The sequence below is a fragment of the Eublepharis macularius genome, chromosome 1 (assembly GCF_028583425.1).
Source record: "Eublepharis macularius isolate TG4126 chromosome 1, MPM_Emac_v1.0, whole genome shotgun sequence".
Taxonomy (NCBI): Eukaryota; Metazoa; Chordata; class Lepidosauria; order Squamata; family Eublepharidae; genus Eublepharis; species Eublepharis macularius.
In genome coordinates, this window is record NC_072790.1 from 198,616,156 (window position 1) to 198,639,893 (window position 23,738).

Consider the following 23,738-nt stretch of genomic DNA (forward strand, 5'->3'; position numbering starts at 1 on the left):
CCTTAACCTAATTAGCCATCTGGAGGAACATACTACATACTAAGGAATATTCTACACAGTGAATCATAATGCAAATTTTGTGGTAGGGTAGATACCATTGGTATCTGTGGTAGATACCATTGGTATCTGAAGAAGTGAGTTGTTCCCAACCACAAATTTTGTTAGTCTTATAGGTGCTACTGGAACCTTGATCTTTTCTACTGCTATAGACAGACTAACACAGCTACCCATCTTTATCTATCTATCAATAATGCAAATGTTAACCTTACATAGCAAAATAAAATGGACTGGGACACAAAGCATTGCAAGTATCAATATCTTTGCCGCCTGCCTTGTCCCACTGCAGGCCATTATGCCCACCAAATTGAACCCACTAAAGATGCATTAAAATGAAATAGGCTCTCATAATGTATTTTCATTTTATTCATTATAGTATGTTTTGGGTGATCCAGGAGCTGTAAGCAGAAGAAAAACAGACATCAGCACTGTTACACAAATGCTCGCACAAGAATTCAAGCACTCGTGGCTCTACAGGGGTTGCACAATCTTTTATGCAAAAGAAAGCACGTATTTGGGTATACTTTCTATTTGGGTATACTTTCTATCTTGCTGAACATTCTATTGTTAGGTGTAAAAACAGTTCTTTTGTGAGCAGAAAATGCATTCCACGTGCAGAAGGATATCTTTGGATCTTATCCAACAATCTCTGGTTTGAATTATGCAACAGTAAAAAGTGAGTAAGTATTTGGATTTTATTGAGCAAATACTACACAGCTTTGAATTATGCAAAAGATGACAAGGAGGCATTTTATACCCAGACACACACACCAAAAAAAAAAAAAACACATACATACAATACACTTTGTTATATTCCTTCTGGCAGAACAGTTTAAATCAATCTGCAATGCAAGTGGCTCTGCTTTTTATCTTTATAGATTTTTAAAGCACCCTGAATTTTCCAGTGGACTGACAGACAGGATTTTTTCAAACACAATCAGATTTATAATTTAAAAAGTCACTTTTTAAAAATAATGGCAGAAATACAATGGTAAACCGTCCTATGCAGTTAAATACCACAACATACTCAAATAAAAAAAACCTCCTTGCCCCTTTGTAACAGGCCCATTCCACACAGTACATTTTAAGCCGGCGATACTGAGCATTCATGCTATTCAGTGCTGAAATGGCTTGGTGTCCCATGATTCTGCACTGCACGACCTTGAGCCAATTTTGGCGTCTGCTGATGCGTTGAGATGTGTCTGTTTGGAGCCGCATTTTGTGGGGGCTGGAGCTGATATCTTTTTTTTTTTTTGGTATTTTTATTTTTTATTAAACAGAAAAGGGGATACAGAAAAAAAGAGAGGAACAAAGGAAGGGATCAAGGAAAGCAAATACAAAGCTGTGTGCTACAAAGATGATCAAATTACAGAGTACACAAATCACAACCTTTTAAAATATTAGTATATTTGAGATTATTTAAGGTATATATTTTCAAGTAAACAGCATGTGCAGAATTCAAACCTATTTCTACTTCTTATCTTTTAAAAGCAAAAAAAAGAAAAACTCAATACCCCTATCTTATCATTACCTTTTACTCATATATTTCTTAACAATGACAATGCTGACTTCTTAACAATATTCCAGGGTTATTTATCATACATTTTATTCTACCGATTATCTTTTTTTTTTTTAATTTTTTTTATTTTTAATATCTAAAACAAAAACCTACAAAAAAAACTACAAAAGTACTAGGAAAGGGGAAAAGGGAAAGAAGAAAGAAAAGGGGAAGGAGGGCTGGAAAAAGGGGGGAGGTTACATATAAACAATAAACACTACACTACAATGTTTTCCCTTCATACTGCCATAGTTAAAAATTTAAACCTTCATAAAGTAATGATCGAGTGGTTGACCTTGCAAAATACAAAATACAACCCATATTAAATTTTCTTCTTCCCCCCCCGGGCCTCGGACGCAGTTCTCTCTGAGCAGCTACAGCCACTGCGCTCACTGCCTCCCCCCTCCCTTCAGGCTTCGAATCTTCTTCATTTTGCATGATATCTTGCCCGAATTCCTGATTTTTGTCCACAGAATCCCTTAGCTGATCCTCTGAGTTTATCTTGTAGGCTTGATCTTTATAATTAAACCAAATTCCTTCCGGAAATAGCCATTTATACTTTATCCCTCGTTCCCTCAGGAGAGCCGTGAGCTTTTTGTACTTAAATCTTCTTTTCTGAACTAGAAATGGAACGTCCTTCAGTATCTTGACTTTATTTCCCAGAAAGTCCAAGTCCGCATTATATGAGTTAAATAGGATAGTGTCTCGGACCTTCCTAGATGAAAACTCAATAAAAATCTCGCGAGGCAGCTGCCGCTTCATTGCATATTTTGAAGAAGCCCGACGGACTTCCAAAATGGCACTTTTTACCTCTTCCTTAGTTGCCCTCGCGGGGTGACGCCAATAATTCCGAGGCAAGCTCCCTTAAATCCTTGTTTTCCTCCTCTTTAACATTCTGGAGACGCAAAACAGTCTGTGTTCGTTCCACTTGCAGCCCGATCAGCTGGTTTTCCACCAGCTTTAGCTCCTTGTTCGTTGCTCTCATGAGTGACGCATTTTCCCGAGCAGACTTCTCTGCCCCCCCCCCACTGCTTCCTTAATGGCTTTCACATCGCTCTCAATTAAGCCCACCCTTTGATCTGTTTCATTCAGCTTGTCAACAAAGGGTTTTATGGCTTCGATGACCGACCTTTTCACCAATTCCTCGAGCGACTCCGCTTTTCCCTGCAGGGCAGCCGAAATTGACTTGCCCAAAGCGGGACTCTGCTTTTTCGCTGCCATTTTAGGGGGGGGGGCGCCAACCTTCTGAAACTCAGCAAGGGGGAAGAAATCCGAGTCTTCTTAACTTCAGATCCCACCACTCCTTCGCATACGCTTGTAATAACAGAAGGGATTCGCTTATTTACAGGCTTCCGCCTAGTCCTGTTCTTTGCCGTTTTTCGTGGCCCGGCAGCACACAAGGTGCCGCGCACGTCTGCCGGCCTCCATGGGGACAAACGGGCAATTTACCCCCTGCCTCGATTTGCCAGAGGGCTCTTCCCGCAGCGTCCCGGACCCTGACTCCCTCCCTGGGAGTCCTGGGGGCTAATCTTTGCAGATCAGCCGCCCGGTCAGGCTGCTCGGACGTTTCCTCTCGGACCTGCGAAGAGGAGCGTCCGACATGGCCGCGAAAATGAAAACGAATCTATTCTACCGATTATCTTGATTGGTTGCCAGCAGGCAAACCAATCAGCTCCCAGGGAAAAGGAGAGGGGGGAGAAGAGAAGCAGAAGGGGAGTACAGAGTTAGCACTGACATTAATCGCACCAGCCGCAACTCGGCAGTGGCTTTAAAATAAAATTGCGGTATGTCCGCCAGGGGGAAAAAAATCTGGGATGCCACAGACAAAATTCAGTTCTGCGTCCCATAACTACCTTGCACATGCAGGTCTCCTGCAAACATGGGAAGCAGAACAGAGACTGAAACCCTTTAAAGTGATAGTGTGGAAAGCACCACAGTTTGCCCAATGTTCAATGCAACAGATTCCCTCTTTAAGCTCTAATACCCTTTCTGTATTTTATATTTCCTCTCTTATCTTCCAACTTCAATCTCAGTCCTCATAAAATGGCTCAGAATCTACCAGTAATACTATTACTATTAAGAGTATAGTAATAGAAGTAGTACTTGTAGCAGCTGTATGATCAGAAAAGGTATTTCAGTTGTAGCCTTGCAAAAAGAGTAATTGGCAGCCCCTATAGTGACTCAACAAATCCACTAGCATATTCCTGTCCTCAGGAAATGCCACTCAACAACTCTATTCCATTCCAAATTTTGCTTCATTGAAATTCTCTATAATCCCAAATGAAGATTATGGGATTCCAAATGTGAAGTGTAACATGTAAACTTCTACAGACTTTGTTTTTAGTCTGCTTCTGGATTAACAAAGACAACACAATGAACTAGAATATGTGAATTGCCTCACAAAACAAAATCTGTATTTCATCACAAATTGTACCCTATGTTTTTCACAAAACACCCAACAAGAAAGATGGAACTGTATTAAGATAAAATGAACATATATGGCAAGTACCTGTATGTAGAATGGAATCCCAGCACTGCGTCTGGTGGCACAGAGTTTAGATGCAGGGTTGCTAGATTTAATTTCTTCTAATACATTGAATAGCCACTGCTGTGGCAGCCTGTGCAGACTCTCACTGTTACATCTACGATACAACAAAAGCACGTAAGAACAAATGAACTTCTGTAATTGAAAAGAGAATCATAACAAGGATACAAAACATTTAATGATCTTAAACTTGAATTTTCTTGAAAAGCTGAATATAGAGGAAGAGGTTGGTGTAACTAAATTTAGCAAAACTCAGAATATTCTCTCCACTGAAATGGTCCAAGAGCCTATACTCCTCCTTACCCAAGGGCCAAACTAGACATTACAATTATTCATGGACAGGTTAAAGTTTCCCAAAACCTGACTGTAAATTATATGTCATTTTAGATGAGGAAAATGGTTAAAGGTGGAAGGCTGAGGTCCCTTCTCCCCCTCATGCTGTGATCCCAATCCCAATAAGGGATCCATGTACTTAGAAAAATAAGGTCCCAACAACATGGCATGTGAGTGATGGTCTGAAAGTTGGGTTGGAGATTCCAGTCCCATGAAAAATCATAATGTTTAGTTTGGCCCCAAGATATATAAATGGAGAGAACATTAATGAAATCTAATAATGATTGCTTTATCTTTGCCAAGCACAAAGTTCTGTCCTTTAGTATCAAAATCTTTCATAAAGAGAGCAATGCAATTGCTTTATCATTAAAAATGTCCTCTTTTAGTTGCCACACATTATTCTTTCCTGCATAACTATTACTAGCACAGCAATACACATCACTTGCTGATACACATATATGGGCTAGTAAACACATTTGTGATTCATACTTCATAAGACACCTCAGTCATTTCTGAAAACAGCACACAATGTAAGAATTTATAAAGAGGTCTTGAACAGGCAGGTGATACGAACATTAAGCTCAGAATACATGTGCACTAGAACCCCTCTTTTGGCAACCCTTTGGTTCGATTTGGCTAGGCTTGCTACAACATTTACATGAAAACTAACACTAGGTTTGAAGAATTACACTGCAATGCCTACCCCTTCTCAGCAAAGCAAAGGAGTGGCAGCTTGCCACCACAACTGCTATTTTGCAGAGCCACCTCCCTAGAGTAAGCTTTCTAAGGGGAAAGACACCAACACTCCTTGAACTACAAGTCAATCTATTTGTGATTCAAGCAACCTAAATCTATTTATTTAAGAACACTTGAAATGGCATGCTTCTCTCAGATGACTGCCTTTCTGCCATGTTTGGAAAACCATTACAAAACCTGGTATCGAGGTCCATTTTAAGATGTGAAACATGGTTAGCGAGAGTTTAGAACCAGAGGAGTTAGCCGTGTTAGTCTGTAGTAGCAAAATCAAAAAGAGTCCAGTAGCACCTTTAAGACTAACCAATTTTATTTTATTGTAGCATAAGCTTTCGAGAATCAAGTTCTCTTCATCAGATGCCTGATCCGAACTGGTCAAATACAGATACAAATACTGTATTTGACCAGTTCGGATCAGGCATCTGATGAAGAGAACTTGATTCTCGAAAGCTTATGCTACAATAAAATAAAATTGGTTAGTCTTAAAGGTGCTACTGGACTCTTTTTGAGAGTTTAGAAGTAACCCTACATCAGGCGTAAGGTTGTCATATAAACGGACTAAATTTCATAGGAGGAGGGGAGAAGTAGCATGTGCTGCAAGAGCCAGCTCCTAATTTGCACATCATGATTTGCAGAGTGCCAGCATCATATCTGCACTTGGCCTCAAAGACAGGAACAGGCATGGACATGCAGTCAGTTGGAAGCATAGCACATCAAAAGAGTTACGTTTCAGACATATGCTTATACTGTAATACAACTTCCTATTTTCCCCCACAACATGGAAGTGGGATTATTATGAGTGTACTCCCTGAATTTTATTTTTTATTTTACTTCATTTATACCCTGCTTTTCTCTGCAATGGGGGCCCAAAGCAGCTTACATCATCCTCTCCTCCCTGTGAAATAGATTAGGCTGAGCATGTGCGATTGCTCCAAAGCTACCCAGCAAGCTTCCACAGTAACATGAGAATTCAAACCTGGGTTTCCTATATCCTAGCCTAACACTCAAACCACTATACTACACTGGCTCCAAGGTTACTATTTCACTTTAAAATGCCAAAATGACTCTTTCCCATTTCTAGAACTAAATACAATAAAAATAGTAAGCAAAGTCTTAAGATTAGAATAGCTTTTGCTAACTCAAGGAGCTTTTCAGATAAGGCTCGCATTCAAGAAAGCCAACTTAAGCTATCATTTAACCAGGCTATTGCTTCCTGGAGTAATACATATTAACTCTGCTTATGATAAAGAGTCAGTGTGGGGCAATAGTTAGTTAATGGTCACTACAAGATTTTTTTAACAATCCCTATATCACTTGGGCACTAACTGTGATTGGCTACCACTAACTGTATGCATATTAAGTATATATATATATAAGATGTGATTTATTTATTTTGTGCTATGGGGGTATGGGTTCAAAAAACAGGAATGTGACATTCCCTTCAACTTAACCAGTGTTTAAATATGGATAGCACTATGTTTATGTATAAAGTTAGTGCTGAAAAGTTAGCATTTATAATGGAACATAAATCAAAGTAAAATAAGGGTACAATTTATTACTACAAGCTTGCCTCATCCAATATTTAAAATGCTCTCTTACCATGCAGTATTTCCCCCCTAGTATGGTGTTAACTGCCATCTATCAAAAGGAACAAATGTCAGTTTGAGATGCCGGAGATAGTTAACTTGGGATACAGAGTAGTTAGTTGGAATATCACACTGATGGGGACAATGTAGAGGCAATCCAGAACAGGAATCCTCAAACAGCTGGAATCTCCAAAGGTGGATCAGAGCTTTCCTGGGTTTGGCAGGCTGGACAATGACCATTCCTGATGGCACCATTTTGCAGTGGTTCCCATCCTACCTGGAGTGTAGAAGATGATGTTGAGGGACTGCTGTTTAGCCCTGGGGCCTTTGGTCTATAGGATCCCGCAAGGATCTCTCTTGTCCTCTATGCTGTTCAACATCTACATGAACCGCTGGGTGAGGTAATACAGAGATTTGAGCTGGGTTGTCACCAATATGCAGATGACACTCTGCTCTATCTTGCACTTTGAGCTGATCCCAGAGAGGCTATAGAAACCGTGAACCAGTGCCTGGAGGCAGTTTTGGAGCAGATATGGGCTAATAAGCTGAAGCTTAGAGGACAATCTGTTCCAGGACTTAGTGTGTCACACATTTGGATAGGGTTCAACTCCCCCTAAAGGGCCAAATCTGTAGCTTGGGGGTGTTCACAGACTCAGGCCTACCACTGGATAAGCAGGTGGCAGCTGCAGCCAGGAATATCTTTTACCAGCTTTGACTGGCTAGCCAGTTATGGCCTTTCCTGGGCAAAAAAGATCTGGCCATTGTGATGCATACCTTGGTCACGTCGAGATTAGATTACTGCAATGTGCTCTATGTGGGGCTGCCCTTGAAAAGTACTCAGAGACTTCAGTTGGAGCAGAATGTTGAAACTAGGACATAGATTGGAATGAGTTGTAAGGACAATATCACTCCAGTTTTGGCCCATCTGCCCTGGCTTCCAAAGTTTCCAGGCACAATTCAAGGTGCTTTAAAGCCTTACAAAGCTTAGGACCAGCATATACGAAAGACCATCTACTTCCTAACGAATCCACCCAACAGCTACTGATCATCAAAAGCCTTCGTTTGGGTGCCCCCACCTCCTGAGATTAGCCAGGAGACAAGCCAGGTCAGGACCTTCTCAGATGTGGCACAGAAAATCCTGGAATTCTCTCCTGAGAGAGACTCACCTGGCCTTTTTTACCATCTTCTGCCAGTAGGTGAAGACTTTTTGTTTTGTCTGCTGTTCCCTCAATGATCTCTTTCCTGCCGTTTTAAATTGTTGTTTTTACATATGTGTATTTTATCATATTGTAATGTGTATTTTAGCTTGATTTTAATTGTTTGAATGATGTGTTTTTGTTGGTTTTAATGGTTTTTAAGATGTGTTTGTTATGTATGTTTTATATCTGTTAGCTGCCTTGGTGACGCTGAGGAGGGCAGAAAGGCAGGGTATGTATTCTGTAAATAATTTTTTAAAATACACTTTGAAATAGTGTGTTTGGACAGGCATAGCAGAAAACATTTACCATTGGTGTTCAACTGCCCAGAACACACCAATTAACATTTTATATTGCTCTGGCTGTTGCTTAAAATATAGGAGCTAAGGACAACTTCTCAATTATGGTATTCTGATCCACACAGCAAGAATTTCATACCTATCACTATGATGTCTGCAAAATGTAGAATAGCCCGTGAAATAAAACACAGAAAAAATGGTACGTTGTATAACCCATTAGCTAAGGCTATTTAAAATTTATACAGATGTTATTTGCTTTAAAATCCTTTCCTAGCTACACATGCTCTTCAACTAGGCCTGCAATGTGAACGTGCCAGATAATTTACAGCGCTATCCTATGCAGATTTATACCAATATAAGCCCAGAAGCAGCCATGGATTTAGTTTGGAGCGACTCAACATAAGACTGCACTATTGATTGACTGACTGACAAAGCACAACATGCAACCCAAGTGAAGGGCCTAATGACTGAACCACAGTTTTACCTATGGACACACTAAGAAGTAAGCACAAAGCCAAGTCATAGTCAGTTCTGTTATTCAAGGACAGCCGTATTGCTTTGCTGTAAGACAAACAAGAAAACAAACAATCCTGTGAATAACCAACCATATTATTTTTCTTTTTTTTTTCATTTGCTTCTTGCTTCTAGGTCCCATGGTTGTAAGAAAGAATATTTACTAGGAAAAATACTGTCACGTATCCAGCAGCAATTTCCACAATCAGAGGGGATTTCCTGCAGCAAAGCAGGATCTCCACACACACACACACACACACACACACCCCTTCCCAAAGCAGCCCCAAATGCTTCTCTTGGGGGACTGGGAAGCAAAAGTCACCCTTGTTCCACTGGCAGAAACCTTCTGCTGGATCCAAGCCAATCTACTTGCCTGCCAAAGGGTTCTTGTCCTTCAGCATTTAGCCTAGGGTGGGAGCATGAAGCTGAAGGTAGCTGGTAAGTCCCATCTAGCAACTGGAAGCTTCTTCCTCCTTATTTGTTTGATGCTGTCTTTATTTTGTTTTCCTTGTATTGTCAGCTGCTTTTGGTCCCCATTGGGGAGAAAAGAATACAAATATACTAACTAAATAATATTTCTTTATGAACTGTGAAAAACTCTTCATTTAATTATGCTGTGATACAAAACATTAGAAGCTCAGAACCTTTATCCACTTTCTCAAAACCACCATAGACTAGGGCAAGCTGTCATGTACCTTTGCTCACGCTGAAATATTTCCACTCCTACTGTTAAACTCATTGAATTCAGCTGCAGTTGAATGTGGAATGTCAAGAGAAAGTAATTGATCGGGTTTCTGTCAAACAGAACTTTGTGTTTCTGGATCTTTGAATTCTTCTCTGTGGGTTAATTTTGGAAAGTGGTTGCTTGTATTTAAATAAACTTAACTTGAAGCTTATTTTGACTTTGTTCTTCTGACTAAAATTAGGCCGTGCAAATATATATAAATTCTAAATTGCTAAAAAAACCCAAAAACCTAGTTTAAGATACAAAAGTTTTTTAAAAATTCAGTTGAAGTCCAGGTTATACCCATATTTAACAAATGCCCTCTTCTAACCTAGATTTTTTTTTGTTATACTATCACCTCTAAAAAGTAATTCCTGCCTAAAACACAACACTATTCAAAAGAACCAACTATACTTTTCAAAAAAGCCTTTTCTAACAGCAATATAAAACAAATGATACAACAGTCTTTTGATATATATATTCCATTTGTTCAGAAAGATAAAAATGAGGCAACTTACTATCTATGTGTTCATCTTCCACTGCTATAAATGAGGCTAAGCTCTTACTAGCTCTTGCCAGACTTATATAAAACCCTCTATTATAATTCAAGAGGAATCTCTTGTGCTCTTAGCAAGTTTTGCCCAGTATTTCAATTTGTCCAAAATCTTAAATTGCAAACACCTCAGGACAGGAACTTGTTCTCTTATAGTCTGTGAAGTGCCACGAATACATATTCTGATAACAAAAGTTTAAGACTTTTATCTTAAACCGTAATTTCAAAGTATTATATACGTAAGTTGAAAATATACTATGCACTGTGACTGCTACTGGCGTTCATCAAGAAAGTAGTACAAGGGAAAGTATTCAGAGCTCCCACGTAGCTCAGTGGAAAAATTATGGCATGTGTCTTTGGAGAAACATAAATTTTCATCCTGCTGGGCCCAACAGAAAAATATATTGAAATACAATCTGATAAATTCTTACTACCACAATACTGTGCTGCTTTGATGATGCCAGAGGTAATACAATCTCATCCAGTCACCAATTAAGTTCTACATTTTTGTGTAAGCAGAACTTTGGTTGTGTTTAAGTAATAAAAACATTAAGAACTATTGACACTGAAAATGGAGGAGATTACTCCCTTTGACTTGGCAATAGCTACAACTTTATGGATTGGCTAAATGTTATTTTCATGAAAAAGTGATCCTAAATTTTAAAAAGAAAAATGTAACTTTACAACACAAGAATGGCAGTCACAAACTCAAGCATGCCCTACCACAAGTGGGAGGGGTGGGGGAAGGAGAAAAATGTATTCCCCTATGAGGGTCCCCTCATCCCCCCTCCCCGGGGTCTCTTATGTCTCTGTGCACAGAGTGGGTTGACCACTGGGCTAGCCAGTAATTCTGCTGGTGGACTCAAGAGGGATTTCAGGTGAACCTGGACTTTCTGTGTGCAGAACAGATGTTCTACCACTGAGTATGGTCCTGCTTCCTTGGCACCCCCTCATGAGGGCGGGGGGAGGGGAGGGGAGAGCAGAAGACAGTGAATAGGGAGCCTTACCCCATTCTGTCTCCTTTGCTAGATTTTGAATGTGAACAAGATCTACCCTGCTTTGTTGGATCTATGTTTGATTATGACTACACACTGTGTTTGCTTAAATGTATAGGCTGTAAAAATGGAAAACTCTCTCTCTGCCTGTCCTCCCATTATCCATGTGAGGAGATTGGAGTAGGTGTTCTTGCTTGAGAAGTCAGACCTTGGAGATGCCCTAGATCTTCCCATGTTCCTTGTAGGACAGTTTGGTTCACCCCAAAATTCACCCCAGAATTGGTCCTACCTCTGCATAGACTGGTTGTTCAGTGAGGCTTATGTGGGCCATCATTTTTGCTATGGCTTTCCCACTGTATTCCTCCTCTTTAGCTGGGAGAGGGGTAAAGAGGGATGAGCTAAACCACCACTCTAAGCTGTAGGGCTCAAAGGCAAGAGGCTGGCTGCTGCTACTACTGATGCTCTGTTTGTCCCAATGGCTTAACATCACCCACAGTGCAAGAGTGGAAACACAAGAGTGGCAGCCACAAATTCAAGGAAGTCCAACTCCAAGTTAAGGTTCCTGACTCATATCAGATTGCTGAATGACTAATTTTATCATACTTATTCTACAAAATCTTTTATTTTTTAAAAGAATCACACAGTTAGCCAATGCATGAATTACTTTGGTGCCAATTCAGCAAACAGTTTCTGTGGTTTCTCTGATTTGCTTTTTTTTCTTGCCAGTTAAAACAGCTTCCTATGTAGCCATAATAGCTACTCATTTTCAATGAACACAATAAATGTGCCTCACAATCTTCACCTTGTGCCACACTTCATACACTTCATACTCTCCTCCAATTAAAACAAAACTGCATGTTAAAAATAATTTAGTAGTGTTCCTTAAACTTACATTTTACACTAGAACATTTGTTGCGATGCTGAAATAAAGTAAAAATAATATTTTATCTAAATGTGTATGGAGAAAAAAACTCAACATCTACCCTTACTATTCCCTCAATAAAAAGCTTTCTAAGGTATCCCTGCAATTGAATTCAGATACAAACTCGTCTATCAAAATTAAAGAGAGGAACAAAATGTTTGCTGCCATTCACTACAGAACACTATTTCTGAGAAAATCATTTGCTTGAATTCTTGTAACAACTAACAGATTTCAGATGCAATCCTACAACGATTTCCTGGGATTGGGCCTCACTGAATAACATGGGGTACACTTCTTTTTAAAATCTTTTAACATGCATGTCATTTTTATTTATACAAGGACAGAGAAAGACTGCAGCAGTTTTTGTTTTTGCTTGAGATCACCTAGGATTGGCACTGCTAATTAAATCGGTAGAAATTTAGGATCAGATGTTGGGATCGTGGCTAGGAGGTAAACAAATGAAACCTCCCATCTGTCAAACACAGAAGTAGATAACATCTAAATTTATACATGATGTACAGACAGAATGTTGCTTCTCTCAGGAGGACTGAGTCTCTCCCTTTTTGTGGTGGAAGAAGCATTCAAAGCCAAATTTCCCCAAGTATAGTATTTTGGTAAGATGTAGAAAGAAAAACCATTCCAGTAGTCTCTCTTATTGCTCCTCCCATTTAAATTTCTCATTCTGGGCCACAATTCACAGCAATTTGTTTCACTGCCAGCATGAATAGCTTTGCTGTTCAGAGTAAGGCCTGGCTAGCAGCACTGGGGTGTATGTGTAGGGGATGTTCCAGAGGCTTTCAAACTGGGGCTCTTGGAAGACATCTGTCTCTCATTCTTTTGCTTTTGGGCTGAGACTCGGCCAATGTTTGAGGATGGCTTTGGAATAAGAAGAAGCCACAGAGTGCAAAGGAGGCAGCAGCGGTGAGGTTTGCCCAGGCCAAGCCTGACAGCATGAGTGCGCACTTTTCCACTACAGCCTGACCTATGTCACATGGCAGAAAGCAGGAAGAAGAGAAGCAAAAGGAAGCTGCTTTCCCAGAAAAGGAATGATCAGGAAAGAGAAGTGGCACAGGGACAAGCAAGTGTAAACTTTGCTTTGTTAATATCTCTAACTAGGTGTGTCCTACAATCCTGTCATCCAGTTTCGGAAGAGGGAGAGAGTTCATGGTCCTCAAGAACTGGCCAGGTCATATTGGCTAGGCCGTGGTTTCAGCTGTGGAAGAGCCTTGACTTCTTTGCTGAGGGTGCCCAAATACGCTTGTGTAGTTGGGGCTGGTGGACCTGCCTCAGGACCAGGACCAGTTCCATTGGTTCCTGTGGAATAAGTCTGGCTGAGGTTGGTTGTGTTTCCAGGAGGCCTATACCGGGAGGTTGACTGGTACCAAGGCCCGTTTCTGTAACGATTCAAACTGGGGTACAGGGCTCCATTATGGCGTTGTCCTTGGGGCCTGTAGCCTTGGCCGGGCCTTCTGCTACCCTGGACCCCCTCACGGTAGGGCTGGTATGGGCGGTTTGCTGCACTGGTACGTGTTTTTGCCAGGGAGGATTGTTTCTTATTGGCTGTTGTAAGGCTTGGAGCAGAAGCAGAGGCACACTCTGTGGTGGTGGATTCATCTGGGCTGCTCAGGGGTACGGATGTGATGGAGCTGCATCGCAATCTGGTTGAGTAACTTTTTCGGATGGGAAACTTGTCCAAAGGAGTCAATACTCCTCTTTAGCCCATCTAGGTCACAGGTGAAACGAGCCACCCTGCCAAGATCTTCATCATATTTGCGCTCACTAACAAAGTGCCTGATGTCAGCTCTAAGCTCTACCAATTGCTCCTCTGACATTCGGACTGCCACATCAGTCATCTTCTTCAGTGCCTCTGCCTGCTTTTGCTGGCTGCTTAAGATTTCCATTGCTTCTGCTTTCACTTTGTCCATTTCATCTAAAAGGTCTACTTCACAATCCATGAGGCAACTCTGCAGCTCAGCAAAAGCTTGTTTCATCTTCTTAATGGAAGCATTCATTTCTTCTTTAACTACAACTCGACACCGAGCCAGTGAGACAGTGCATCACTGAAGGTCTTTCACAGACTTCTCAATATTGGAACCTTGCTTTTTGTTCCCAGAGGACACAGGGATCTCATCTAGCATTGCTAGAGATGAAGGAACTCCTCCTGGGGCTCCTCCGCTCAGGATACACCCAGAGAGACTGGGTGTTCTGGGTAGACTTTGGACTGAAGTCTGCTAGGTGGTTTTCTAACTCAAAATGTTGCTGCTCTGGAACAGCAGGTTCACTTTCCTCCAACTCTCTGGCATCTATAGAAAGAGTATCCAAACCTTCGCTGAGAAAGCCCACGGATTCTGTGTCACTGGCTGAGCCATTGACATGGTAACCGTTGATCCCTCCCTTCTCTGATGAGGCTGCAGACTGTTCGTCTTCAGTGGACACAGGTTTGCTGGAGTCAAGGAAGCTGGCACTTGATTTTGCAGGAGGTTTTGGTTTGGTTTTCTTCTTTTTGTTCTTTTTCTTGCCTATAACTGTCCATTTTTTCAATACTGCACTGGCACTGCCTTCCATAAAAGCCTGCACTGTTTGGTCTACACAGTTATCAAAGTGCTGTAGAACTAGTATAATTTCATTGTTGCTGTGGTTGGGGACTATTGCTCACATGGCAGTGATCTTTTCTTTCATGTTTTCAAAGGTACCTCCTTGGGCCATCACAGTATTGGACTGCACATCAAAAATAAACCCTGATGAATCCGTCAACAGAGATCGCCACTGCCGCTGCCAACACAACCGCAACCGCCCCCTTCCCTCAGGCCTCAGCCACACAGAGGAAGCCATGGGATACACTTCTAAAGATACCTGTTCAGGATAGCTCTCGTCCTCATTTACTGATTTTATAAATACAGTTCTTTAATTAATATGTTGCATGTACAATAAATCTCACAGGAAAAAAATCAGTATCACGTATCACTTATTTACTCTTCAGACACTTACCGTGTTGGACCTTTTATTTTTACTAATACAAAAACATTTGGCATTCATCCACCACTGTTTTGAGTAACCAATAATATTACAACATAGGATAGTAATTTTGCAGATGGAGGGATAATTCTGAGTGACATCTTCATAAGTTATGAAATACTCTTATCATTCAATGGAAAGCGGTAAGAGCTTCCCAGGAAAATTACAGGTGTTTTCTGAAAGCTGTAAATTTACTACTCATGGCCAAAAGAAGAAGGGAAAAATGGATAATGCTTAGATAATTTTACTAGCTTTATCGATTACTTCTGTATTTAAGAAGCTATTAGCAGGTTCTTTGAAGGTTATTAAATGCTAGGACTTCAAAAATAATCTGCTCCTTACAGGCACACAACCAACTCAGCGTGCAACCTTGTGGCCATACTGTTACACACAGAAGACCAAATCCACAGACTGTATCCAGATGGTGGAGAGACAGCAGTACCATGATTCAGGTCTAGCTTAGAACTCACCTGCTGCTCCCTGCCAAAACCGTCTGCTATCCTTTGCCTCAGATACAAACTACCATCACCCTATAGTTTGCAATAAGGATGCTATCATTTTCTAACTAAACAGTTGGGAACAAATTACATATTATAGCAATAGAACCTTTTTTCAAATGTGGTTCTTCCAAAAAGAAGTAATGGGTGCTGAGCCCTCACAAGAAGAACCCTGCCAAATCAGACCAGACATCCATCTGCTCCAATTACCAGTATCCTGTCTCACACAGTGGCCAATCGGTTACAATGGAGGAACAACAACAGATCATAGAGGCAAAGGCCTTCCCATGATGTTGCCTTCTGGCATTCGCATCCAGAGGTTAGTTGCCTTCAAATATGAAGGTTCCTTTTAGTTACCATGTCTAGTAGCCACTGATACACCTATCCTCCACAAATCTGTCTGATCTCCTTTCCAACTTATCTATGCCTGTGGGCATTACTACAACCCCTAGCAGTGAATTCTATGTTTTAAAGACTTATTATGTAAAAAAGTATTTATTATAGCCTTCTCATCTCAGAGTCTACCACTTGAGATAGTACTTCTCCTATTTGAGTTCCAGTACCAGAAATGATTTTTTAAAAATGGGATGTGGGAAAAACAGTGAGAGAAAAAGCAATGCACAAGAGTTTAACTTCCACCGATGAATTTCTTTTGTGCTTTAAATTACATACCCCACTTTAGGGCAGACTTATGTTTAATCTCATAGAACTGGTGTTGTACAGTTTAGCTCTCACTCCTGGAGGCTTGTTAACTGTCTTGAGCATCTCTGTGGAAAGGTGGGATGAACATTTAATCAATAAAATATGCAAAGAAAGAGACCTTCTGAGTTAGTTGCTCCATAACTATGGCAAGAATTCCCTCTATTTAGTTATTTTATTTAAAAATATTTATATGCTTGCCTTTCTCTTGAGCAGTGCAGGACTCTTAGACTCTCAGAGACTCCCATCCTGGCTTTGCACACATTTTGGAATTGCTGCAAGGCTACCTCCTTTGGACTGGCTTTCAGTTACCAAGAAAGGTGGAAGAGAGGCATACAGAACTGTAGGGCAGAATGGTTAAAATGCTGCAAACTGCCCCAAATGTCTAGGAAAGACTAAGGTAACATTTTGATGACACATTCTACCTGTATGTAAGGAAGAGAAAGTTAATGACCATAAGAAAGTTAATGACTGTTGTTACGACTTACCTTGAGAATACTTCAGTGAGCTTTATGAAGCCAGAATATGCTAACTCAAATGCCCCTCTGTGCCTGGACTTCAGGAGATGATTCTTGAAATATTCCCCTATATCTTTCACCTAAAAAGGTTTTTAGAAAGCAAAAATATGGTTTTTATTTTAAAAAAACACTAATAGCAAAATGAAATGTGTTTACTGCAAAAAGATTGCAGAGGGCAAACACAGGGTTATCTAAGATGATTAGTGTATTCAACCTTTTGAAAGAAAATTCGGAGACACTGGGAACAAAGAGAATGGATAAAACATATCAGAAGCTCTGAGAGCTAAAACAAACAAGCAGCAGTGATGAAGCAGTCCAACTTCAGGCTGCGGGATACACAAAGTTTCTTCACATTGAAAAGAAAGGTACAAACACACACATACAAATTAGCATGGCAGGGACAGCCTGGTTGCCTGTAATTTTTTTTTTTTTTACAAGAAGTCGATTTTTTACCCAAAAGCAATATTTCAAGTAGAAGGAACATCGAAACATATGTTTGGTTGCCTGCAATCAAAAACAATACATTTCAGCCACAAATACTTTATGTGGAACTTTGTCTCATCTGTTTTAGTTCTTATTCATAGACTATTCCTCTCATAAATGTAACTTTAAACATACCAATTCTAATGAACAGGTATCTCATTGTCTTCAGTGTCACAGAATCATAGAGTTGGAAGGGCCATACAGACCATCTAGTCCAATCCCCTGCCCAATGCAGGATGAGTCTAAAGCATCCCTGACAAATACTCATCCAGCCTCTTCTTGAAAACTGCCAGTGAAGGGGAGCTCACCACCTCCCTAGGCAGCTGATTCCACCTTTGAACAACTCTGACCGTGAAAAAGTTTTTCCTAATATCCAGCCGGTACCTTTGTGCATGTCATTTAAGCCCATTGCTTCGGGTCCTACCCTCTGCTGCCAACTGGAACAGCTCCTTGCCCTCCTCCAAATGACAGCCTTTCAAATATTTAAAGAGAGCAATCATATCCCCCCTCAACCTCCTCTTCTCCAAACGAAACATTCCCAAGGCCCTCAGCCTTTCCTCGTACGGCTCAGTCTCCAGACTCCTGATCATCCTCATCACTCTCTTCTGCACCCTCTCGATTTTGGCCACATCCTTTTTGAAGTGAGGCCTCCGGAACTGCACACAGTGTGGTCTGGCCAAGGCAGTATAGAGAGGGACTATGACCTCCTGCAATTTCGATGCAATGGTACCGGGCCCAAAACTGAGCCCTGTGGCACTCCACTGGACACCTCCCTCCAATCTGATGAAACGCCATTGACCACCACTCTTTGGGTGCAGTCCTCTAACCAGTTCCCTAGCCACCGAACTGTCTTATAGTCCAGTCCACAGTTTTCCAGTTTACCCATTAGAATGTCATGGGGAACCTTATCAAAAGCTTTGCTGAAATCCAGGTAAATCATGTCGACAAGAGTTCCCACGATCCAGTAAGCTCATCACTCGATCAAAGAAGGAAACCAGGTTGGTCTGACAAGATCTGTTGGGGACAAAACCATGTTGACTTCCCTGGATCACTAAGATGAATTAAGGAGACCTCCTATTGGGGTAACAGTAGTGGGCAGGATGGACTATGACAGGCATGGTCACCATCCTCACTGCATGAAAGTCCTATTCGGGTTGAGCTGCATGTTAATACTTTCATAGTTTGAAAAGCAAGACAGATGGCACTGTTCCTCTTACATTGGAAAGTGCAAAGCTTCTCAGAGGTTAGAAGCAAGACTGCAAACCAGGTCAGCAGACAGATAATATATAACACATAGGAGAGAAAATATTGGGGAAGAAGGTTGTCTAGAGACCTTCTGGCTTGCATTGTACTTCGCATGAGTGGAGTGGTACTTTTAAAAGCAAACATTCTGACTCTCCACCTTTCTGCTGCAATATGTTGCACCCCCTGCGAACAGTATGCATATTAACCAGGGGTCTGCAATGAGAGAAAAAACTGGTAAAAATTGCCTCCCCTTCCATATTGCCTTCCAACAGAAGACACAGTTACAATCCCGGCCACTGTTAATAGACACATTCATATATTCACAATATTCTAGGCAAAAATCACATATACCACTACTGACATCCTACATTGTCACTTTGTGCAGAATTCTAAAGCCTCTAACCATATATTATTAAACTGTTTCTGACTCATGCAAACACCAACAAATATAGAAAGCTGTTGAGCCACTCATGTAAGTAAATCATGTTAAGAGCCACTGGCAGGAAAGACCATGGAAAAAGTCAAAAAGAGTCCAGTAGCACCTTTAAGACTAACCAATTTTATTTTAGCATAAGCTTTCGAGAATCAAGTTCTCTTCGTCAGATGCCTGATACAGAGAATGGTCTCTGTATCTGTATCAGGCATCTGACGAAGAGAACTTGATTCTCGAAAGCTTATGCTAAAATAAAATTGGTTAGTCTTAAAGGTGCTACTGGACTCTTTTTGATTTTGCTACCACAGACTAACACAGCTAACTTCTCTGCATCTATGACCATGGAAAAAGTGTGCATATGCAGTCATTCTGAGTATATGAATTTGGGAGCAGTGCCCCACAGATTGCGACGGGACTCAAACACGTGTAACTGAGTAGAAAATTCTGCCAACAAATACACATTTGTTACGAATGAATAAAAGGGTGATGAATATTTTCTTACAACTAAGGATTTGAGCATATAATGCTTTTTCTGAAAAAGTCACTTTCTGATCAATTATAGCAGCAAAACTAGGGAATTATTTTAAAAATGAAAGCACACAACCAGCTAAACGAGACATTTATAAAAACTTGCCATTAACAAAATAGTCAATATTTATAGCTATGTTTTCATGTGATACTCATGGCACTAGAATCAAAAGTTGAACATAACTCTAAGAAACCAGTTCCTGTTTGACTTGGACGAGAACAAGGAACTTAATGGCAGAAGTATATTGCTAGTCACTTCTGTATACTCAAGAGCTTTGTGATAGTACAAGCACAGATGTCAGCCAGCTGAAAACATCTGCTGGAAGACAATGTGCAAATAAAAATATTAGTATTATTTCCATGGCACTGCACACTGGACAGCATCAAACTGGTCATCAGTATACTTTAAACTCATTTGTTTCAGTCTAAAATGGTACAATGCCTTTGTAAAAGTTGTATTTTATTTCCGGACCTCCCCCTGTCTCTACCTCCCACCCACCCCCACAAGGTTGAAAGGGGGAAAAATCCATGTAGCACATGTCAATCTCCTAGGCTGGAAACTGGTTGGGTTGAAACCATATGGGAAAGGGAAAAGGTCATCAATTAAAAACAGAAATCTAATAAATCCAAAATATTTCCAAATGAAATACTTGTGGTAAGCTAATTTCTTGTAAACACTGCAGTCCCTTCTCTTGAACAGTCCCAGATGGTGTGCTAGCCTTCGAAGTCTTTTTAAAAAATGATTTAAAAAAGCAGCCCTGAATGAGCATAATTCTGTCATGCAGCCTGTGGGGAACATGATATCCTCAATCAATCTATGTGTTTGCTGTCTAAAACTGCAGACCATAAAAGCTTTACTAAAATGGCAATTTCATCAGGTCTCACCTTGCTGCCTGCCAAATGAAAAACACACAAGTGGAAGTGAATTTGAAGTCAGCAAGAGAATTCTGAATCTTTAATGGATGTACATAAAGCCACTCTCCATTAACTGGAAGACTCCCCACACAAGAATGGCTTGGATACCAGAGGAAGATAGCACATGAAAGAGACATTTATCAAACTTTTTGAAAAGTCTTCCTTTTTTAAAATTTGGGTAAATAGCGTGTTCCATAATCAAAATTTTATAAACACTATGGTGTAATCTTTATTTCCACAGCATTATCCTGATGGAAGACATCTAGGACTCTTCCCTATATATTCACCCTTAAAACAATATTTTAAGCTAAAGCCAAATTACACAAAAGGAATTTTTTTAAAAAATTCCTAAAATTTAAAGTACAGCTACTGTTAGCTTCTAGCTAACACTTTTTATCATCTGGCTATAAACAAAACATCAACATTATTTGCAATATAATAATAATAATAATAATAACATTCGATTTATATACCGCCCTTCAGGACAACTTAATGCCCACTCAGAGTGGTTTACAAAGTGTTATTATTACCCCACAACCAGATGGGCATCAAAGAGTGCTATAAGAGGTGTTTCCCACATGGGAACAGACTTGTCTAGTTTTGAACATTGATGCTAGGGCTGCTAATACAATGCAACTGCAACAGGACAGTCACACAGAAGGTTTTCTGCAGTTCTCTGCCATAGCAGCAGCCACACACCCCTTTGCTTTTTAGATAGAGTGTGGATATAATGAAGCAAAATGATATTACATCATCAGAATTAACAATTTGAGATATGCAGATGACACCACGTTACTGGCAGAAAATAGTGAAGACTTTAAACGACTACTGATGAAGGTTAAACAATTAACAATTGGGTGTCATCAATATGCCGATGACATCCCATTATATCTGATGATAGATGGACGGGCCTGACTCTGCCCCGGATGTCTTGGAGCGTGTCTTCGAAGCTGGGACTGGGTGGTTGAAACAGATTCGGTTGAAACTATATCCCACAAAGACAGAGGTCCTGCATGTGGGTCTAGGGTCCATGGGTACGGGACTCCGGCTCCCCGTTCTTGATGGAGCGCTACTTGCGAGAGTGAGGAGCCTGGGGGTGATCTTGGATGCCTCCTTGACTATGGAGGCACAGATCGCAGCAGTTGTCCGGTCTTCATTTTTCCATCTGAGACAAGCCCAGCAGCTTGTCCCCTACCTGTCGACCCCCAACCTAACAGCAGTGATCCAAGCAACGGTTACCTCTATATTAGACTACTGCAACTCGCTCTACGCAGGGCTTCCCTTGGGCTTGATCTGGAGATTACAGCTGGTTCAAAATGCAGCTGCATAGGTGATTGCAAGAGTCCTGATAGGGGAACATATAACACCTATATTACGCCAGCAGCATTGGCTATCAGTTGAGTACCGGGTCTGGTTCAAGGTTTTGGTGCTGACCTATAAAGGCCTATGCAGACTGAGTCCAGCATATCTGCGGGACCGCCTCTCACTATATATACCCCAGAGGACACTTCGTTCTACACACAAAAAACTTTTGGTGGTCCCCGGTCCTAGGGAGGCTCGCCTGGCCTCGATCAGAGCCAGGGTCTTTTCGGTGGAACTCTGTCTGATGAAACCAGGGCCTGGCAGGATTTATTATCCTTCCACCAGCCCTGTAAGACAAAGATGTTCCACCAAGCATATGGCGGAGGCTAGGCTGGGCCCCCGCCGGCCATACTTGACTTGACTTGAAAAGATCTGTCCATCACCCTATATATATGTATATGGACATATGAGCCACGTCTGAAATGAAGTAACTCCTCCATCGCTATCTGAGAAGTTTTTATTGCATGTAGTGTTTAAAATTTTATTGCAATGTTTTATCTTCTTCTATGTGTTTTTATGTAAATTAAAATGTTGTGCTCTACCCTGAGCCTGCTCGGCAGGGAGGGCAGACTAAAAATCTAATATAATTAATTAATTAATTAATTAATTAATTAATTAATTAATTAAAGGAGGAAGCGCCAAAGCAGGATTACATCTGAACATCAAGAAGACAAAAGGAATGACTACTGAGAAGTTACACAATTTTAAAGTTGACAATGAGAAAATTGTTCAAGATTTTCTATTCCTTGGCTCAATCATCAACCAACAGGGAGACTGCAACAAGAAAATCAGAAGGAGACTGAGACTTGGAAGAGCAGCTGTGAGGGAGCTAGATAAGATCCTTAAAGATACAGATGTCTTGCTGGGGACCAAGATCAATGGTATTCCCCATTACGATGTATGGATGTGAAAAGGGGACAGTGAAGAAAGCTGACAGGAAGAAAATAGATTCAATTGAAATGCGGTGCTGGAGGAGAGTTCTGCGGATACCATGGACAGCCAAAAAGACAAATCAAGCCTGAATTCTCCCTAGAAGCTAAAATGACCAAACTGAGGCTATCGTACTTTGGTCGCATTATGAGAAGATAAGATTCTCTGGAAAAGTTAATAAAGCTAGGAAAAATAGAAGGCAGTAAGAAAAGAGGAAGACCTAAAATTAGATGGCTTGACTCAATAAAAGAAGCGACATCTTCCAGTTTGCAAGATATGATCAAGTCTGTTAATGATAGGACGTTTCAGAGGTCTTTCATTCATAGGGTCTCCATAGGTCAGAGGCGACTTGACAGCACATAACACATACACAGTAGAAAATAAAACTACAACAGGATAATATCTGCAGCAAAATAACAACAACAACAACATTCAATTTATATACCACCCTTCAGGACAACTTAATGCCCACTCAGAGCAGTTTACAAAGTGTGTTATTATTATCCTCACAACAATCACCCTGTGAGGTGGGTGGGGCTGAGAGAGCTCCTAGAAGCTATGACTGACCCAAGATCACCCAGCTGGCATCAAGTGGAGGAGTGGGGAATCAAACCCAGTTCTCCAGATTAGAGTCCTGCCGCTATTAACCAATGCACCAAACTGGCTAATAACAATTAAACAAAACACATCATCACCCCCACTCCGGTTTTTCTAGCTGGTTTTTAATAAGCAGTTAAATTCTGACACCATACCAATCTGTGTATCAGATTCTCCACATTCCTATATTTCCTTTTTTTCAAAAATAAGTCTTTATCCCCTTTTGGTAAGAAGACAAGTATCCCCCCCCCCTTATATCTTTACAAAAAAACGGGATTCAGGTTTTTTTAAAAAAAGCTGAAAATTTAGACAACCTGGCAACATTAAATTGCCAATTTAAAAAACAAAATAAAATAATGGCAGGGAGGGAAATGGCTACTTTATGAACAGAGAAAGCCCAAACATTCCTACCCACAAGTCAGCTATTCAAGCTTTCCTGCACTCTTCCTCAAAACTTTGCAGCAAGGCAAATTTAGGAAAAA

The 23,738-nt window shown here is 40.7% G+C and overlaps 1 protein-coding gene and 1 pseudogene across 1 annotated transcript in view; both read right to left on the reverse strand.

The window, feature by feature from the left end:
* Nucleotides 1–23,738, reverse strand: part of THADA (THADA armadillo repeat containing) — a 232,634-nt gene that overhangs the window by 169,055 nt on the left and 39,841 nt on the right. Inside the window, 2 exon segments of the mRNA XM_054983423.1 lie at nt 4,125–4,257; nt 16,734–16,843. Coding sequence (XP_054839398.1) covers nt 4,125–4,257; nt 16,734–16,843 — 243 coding nt within the window.
* On the reverse strand, nt 13,206–14,776 carry LOC129332356 (spermatogenesis-associated serine-rich protein 2-like; annotated as a pseudogene).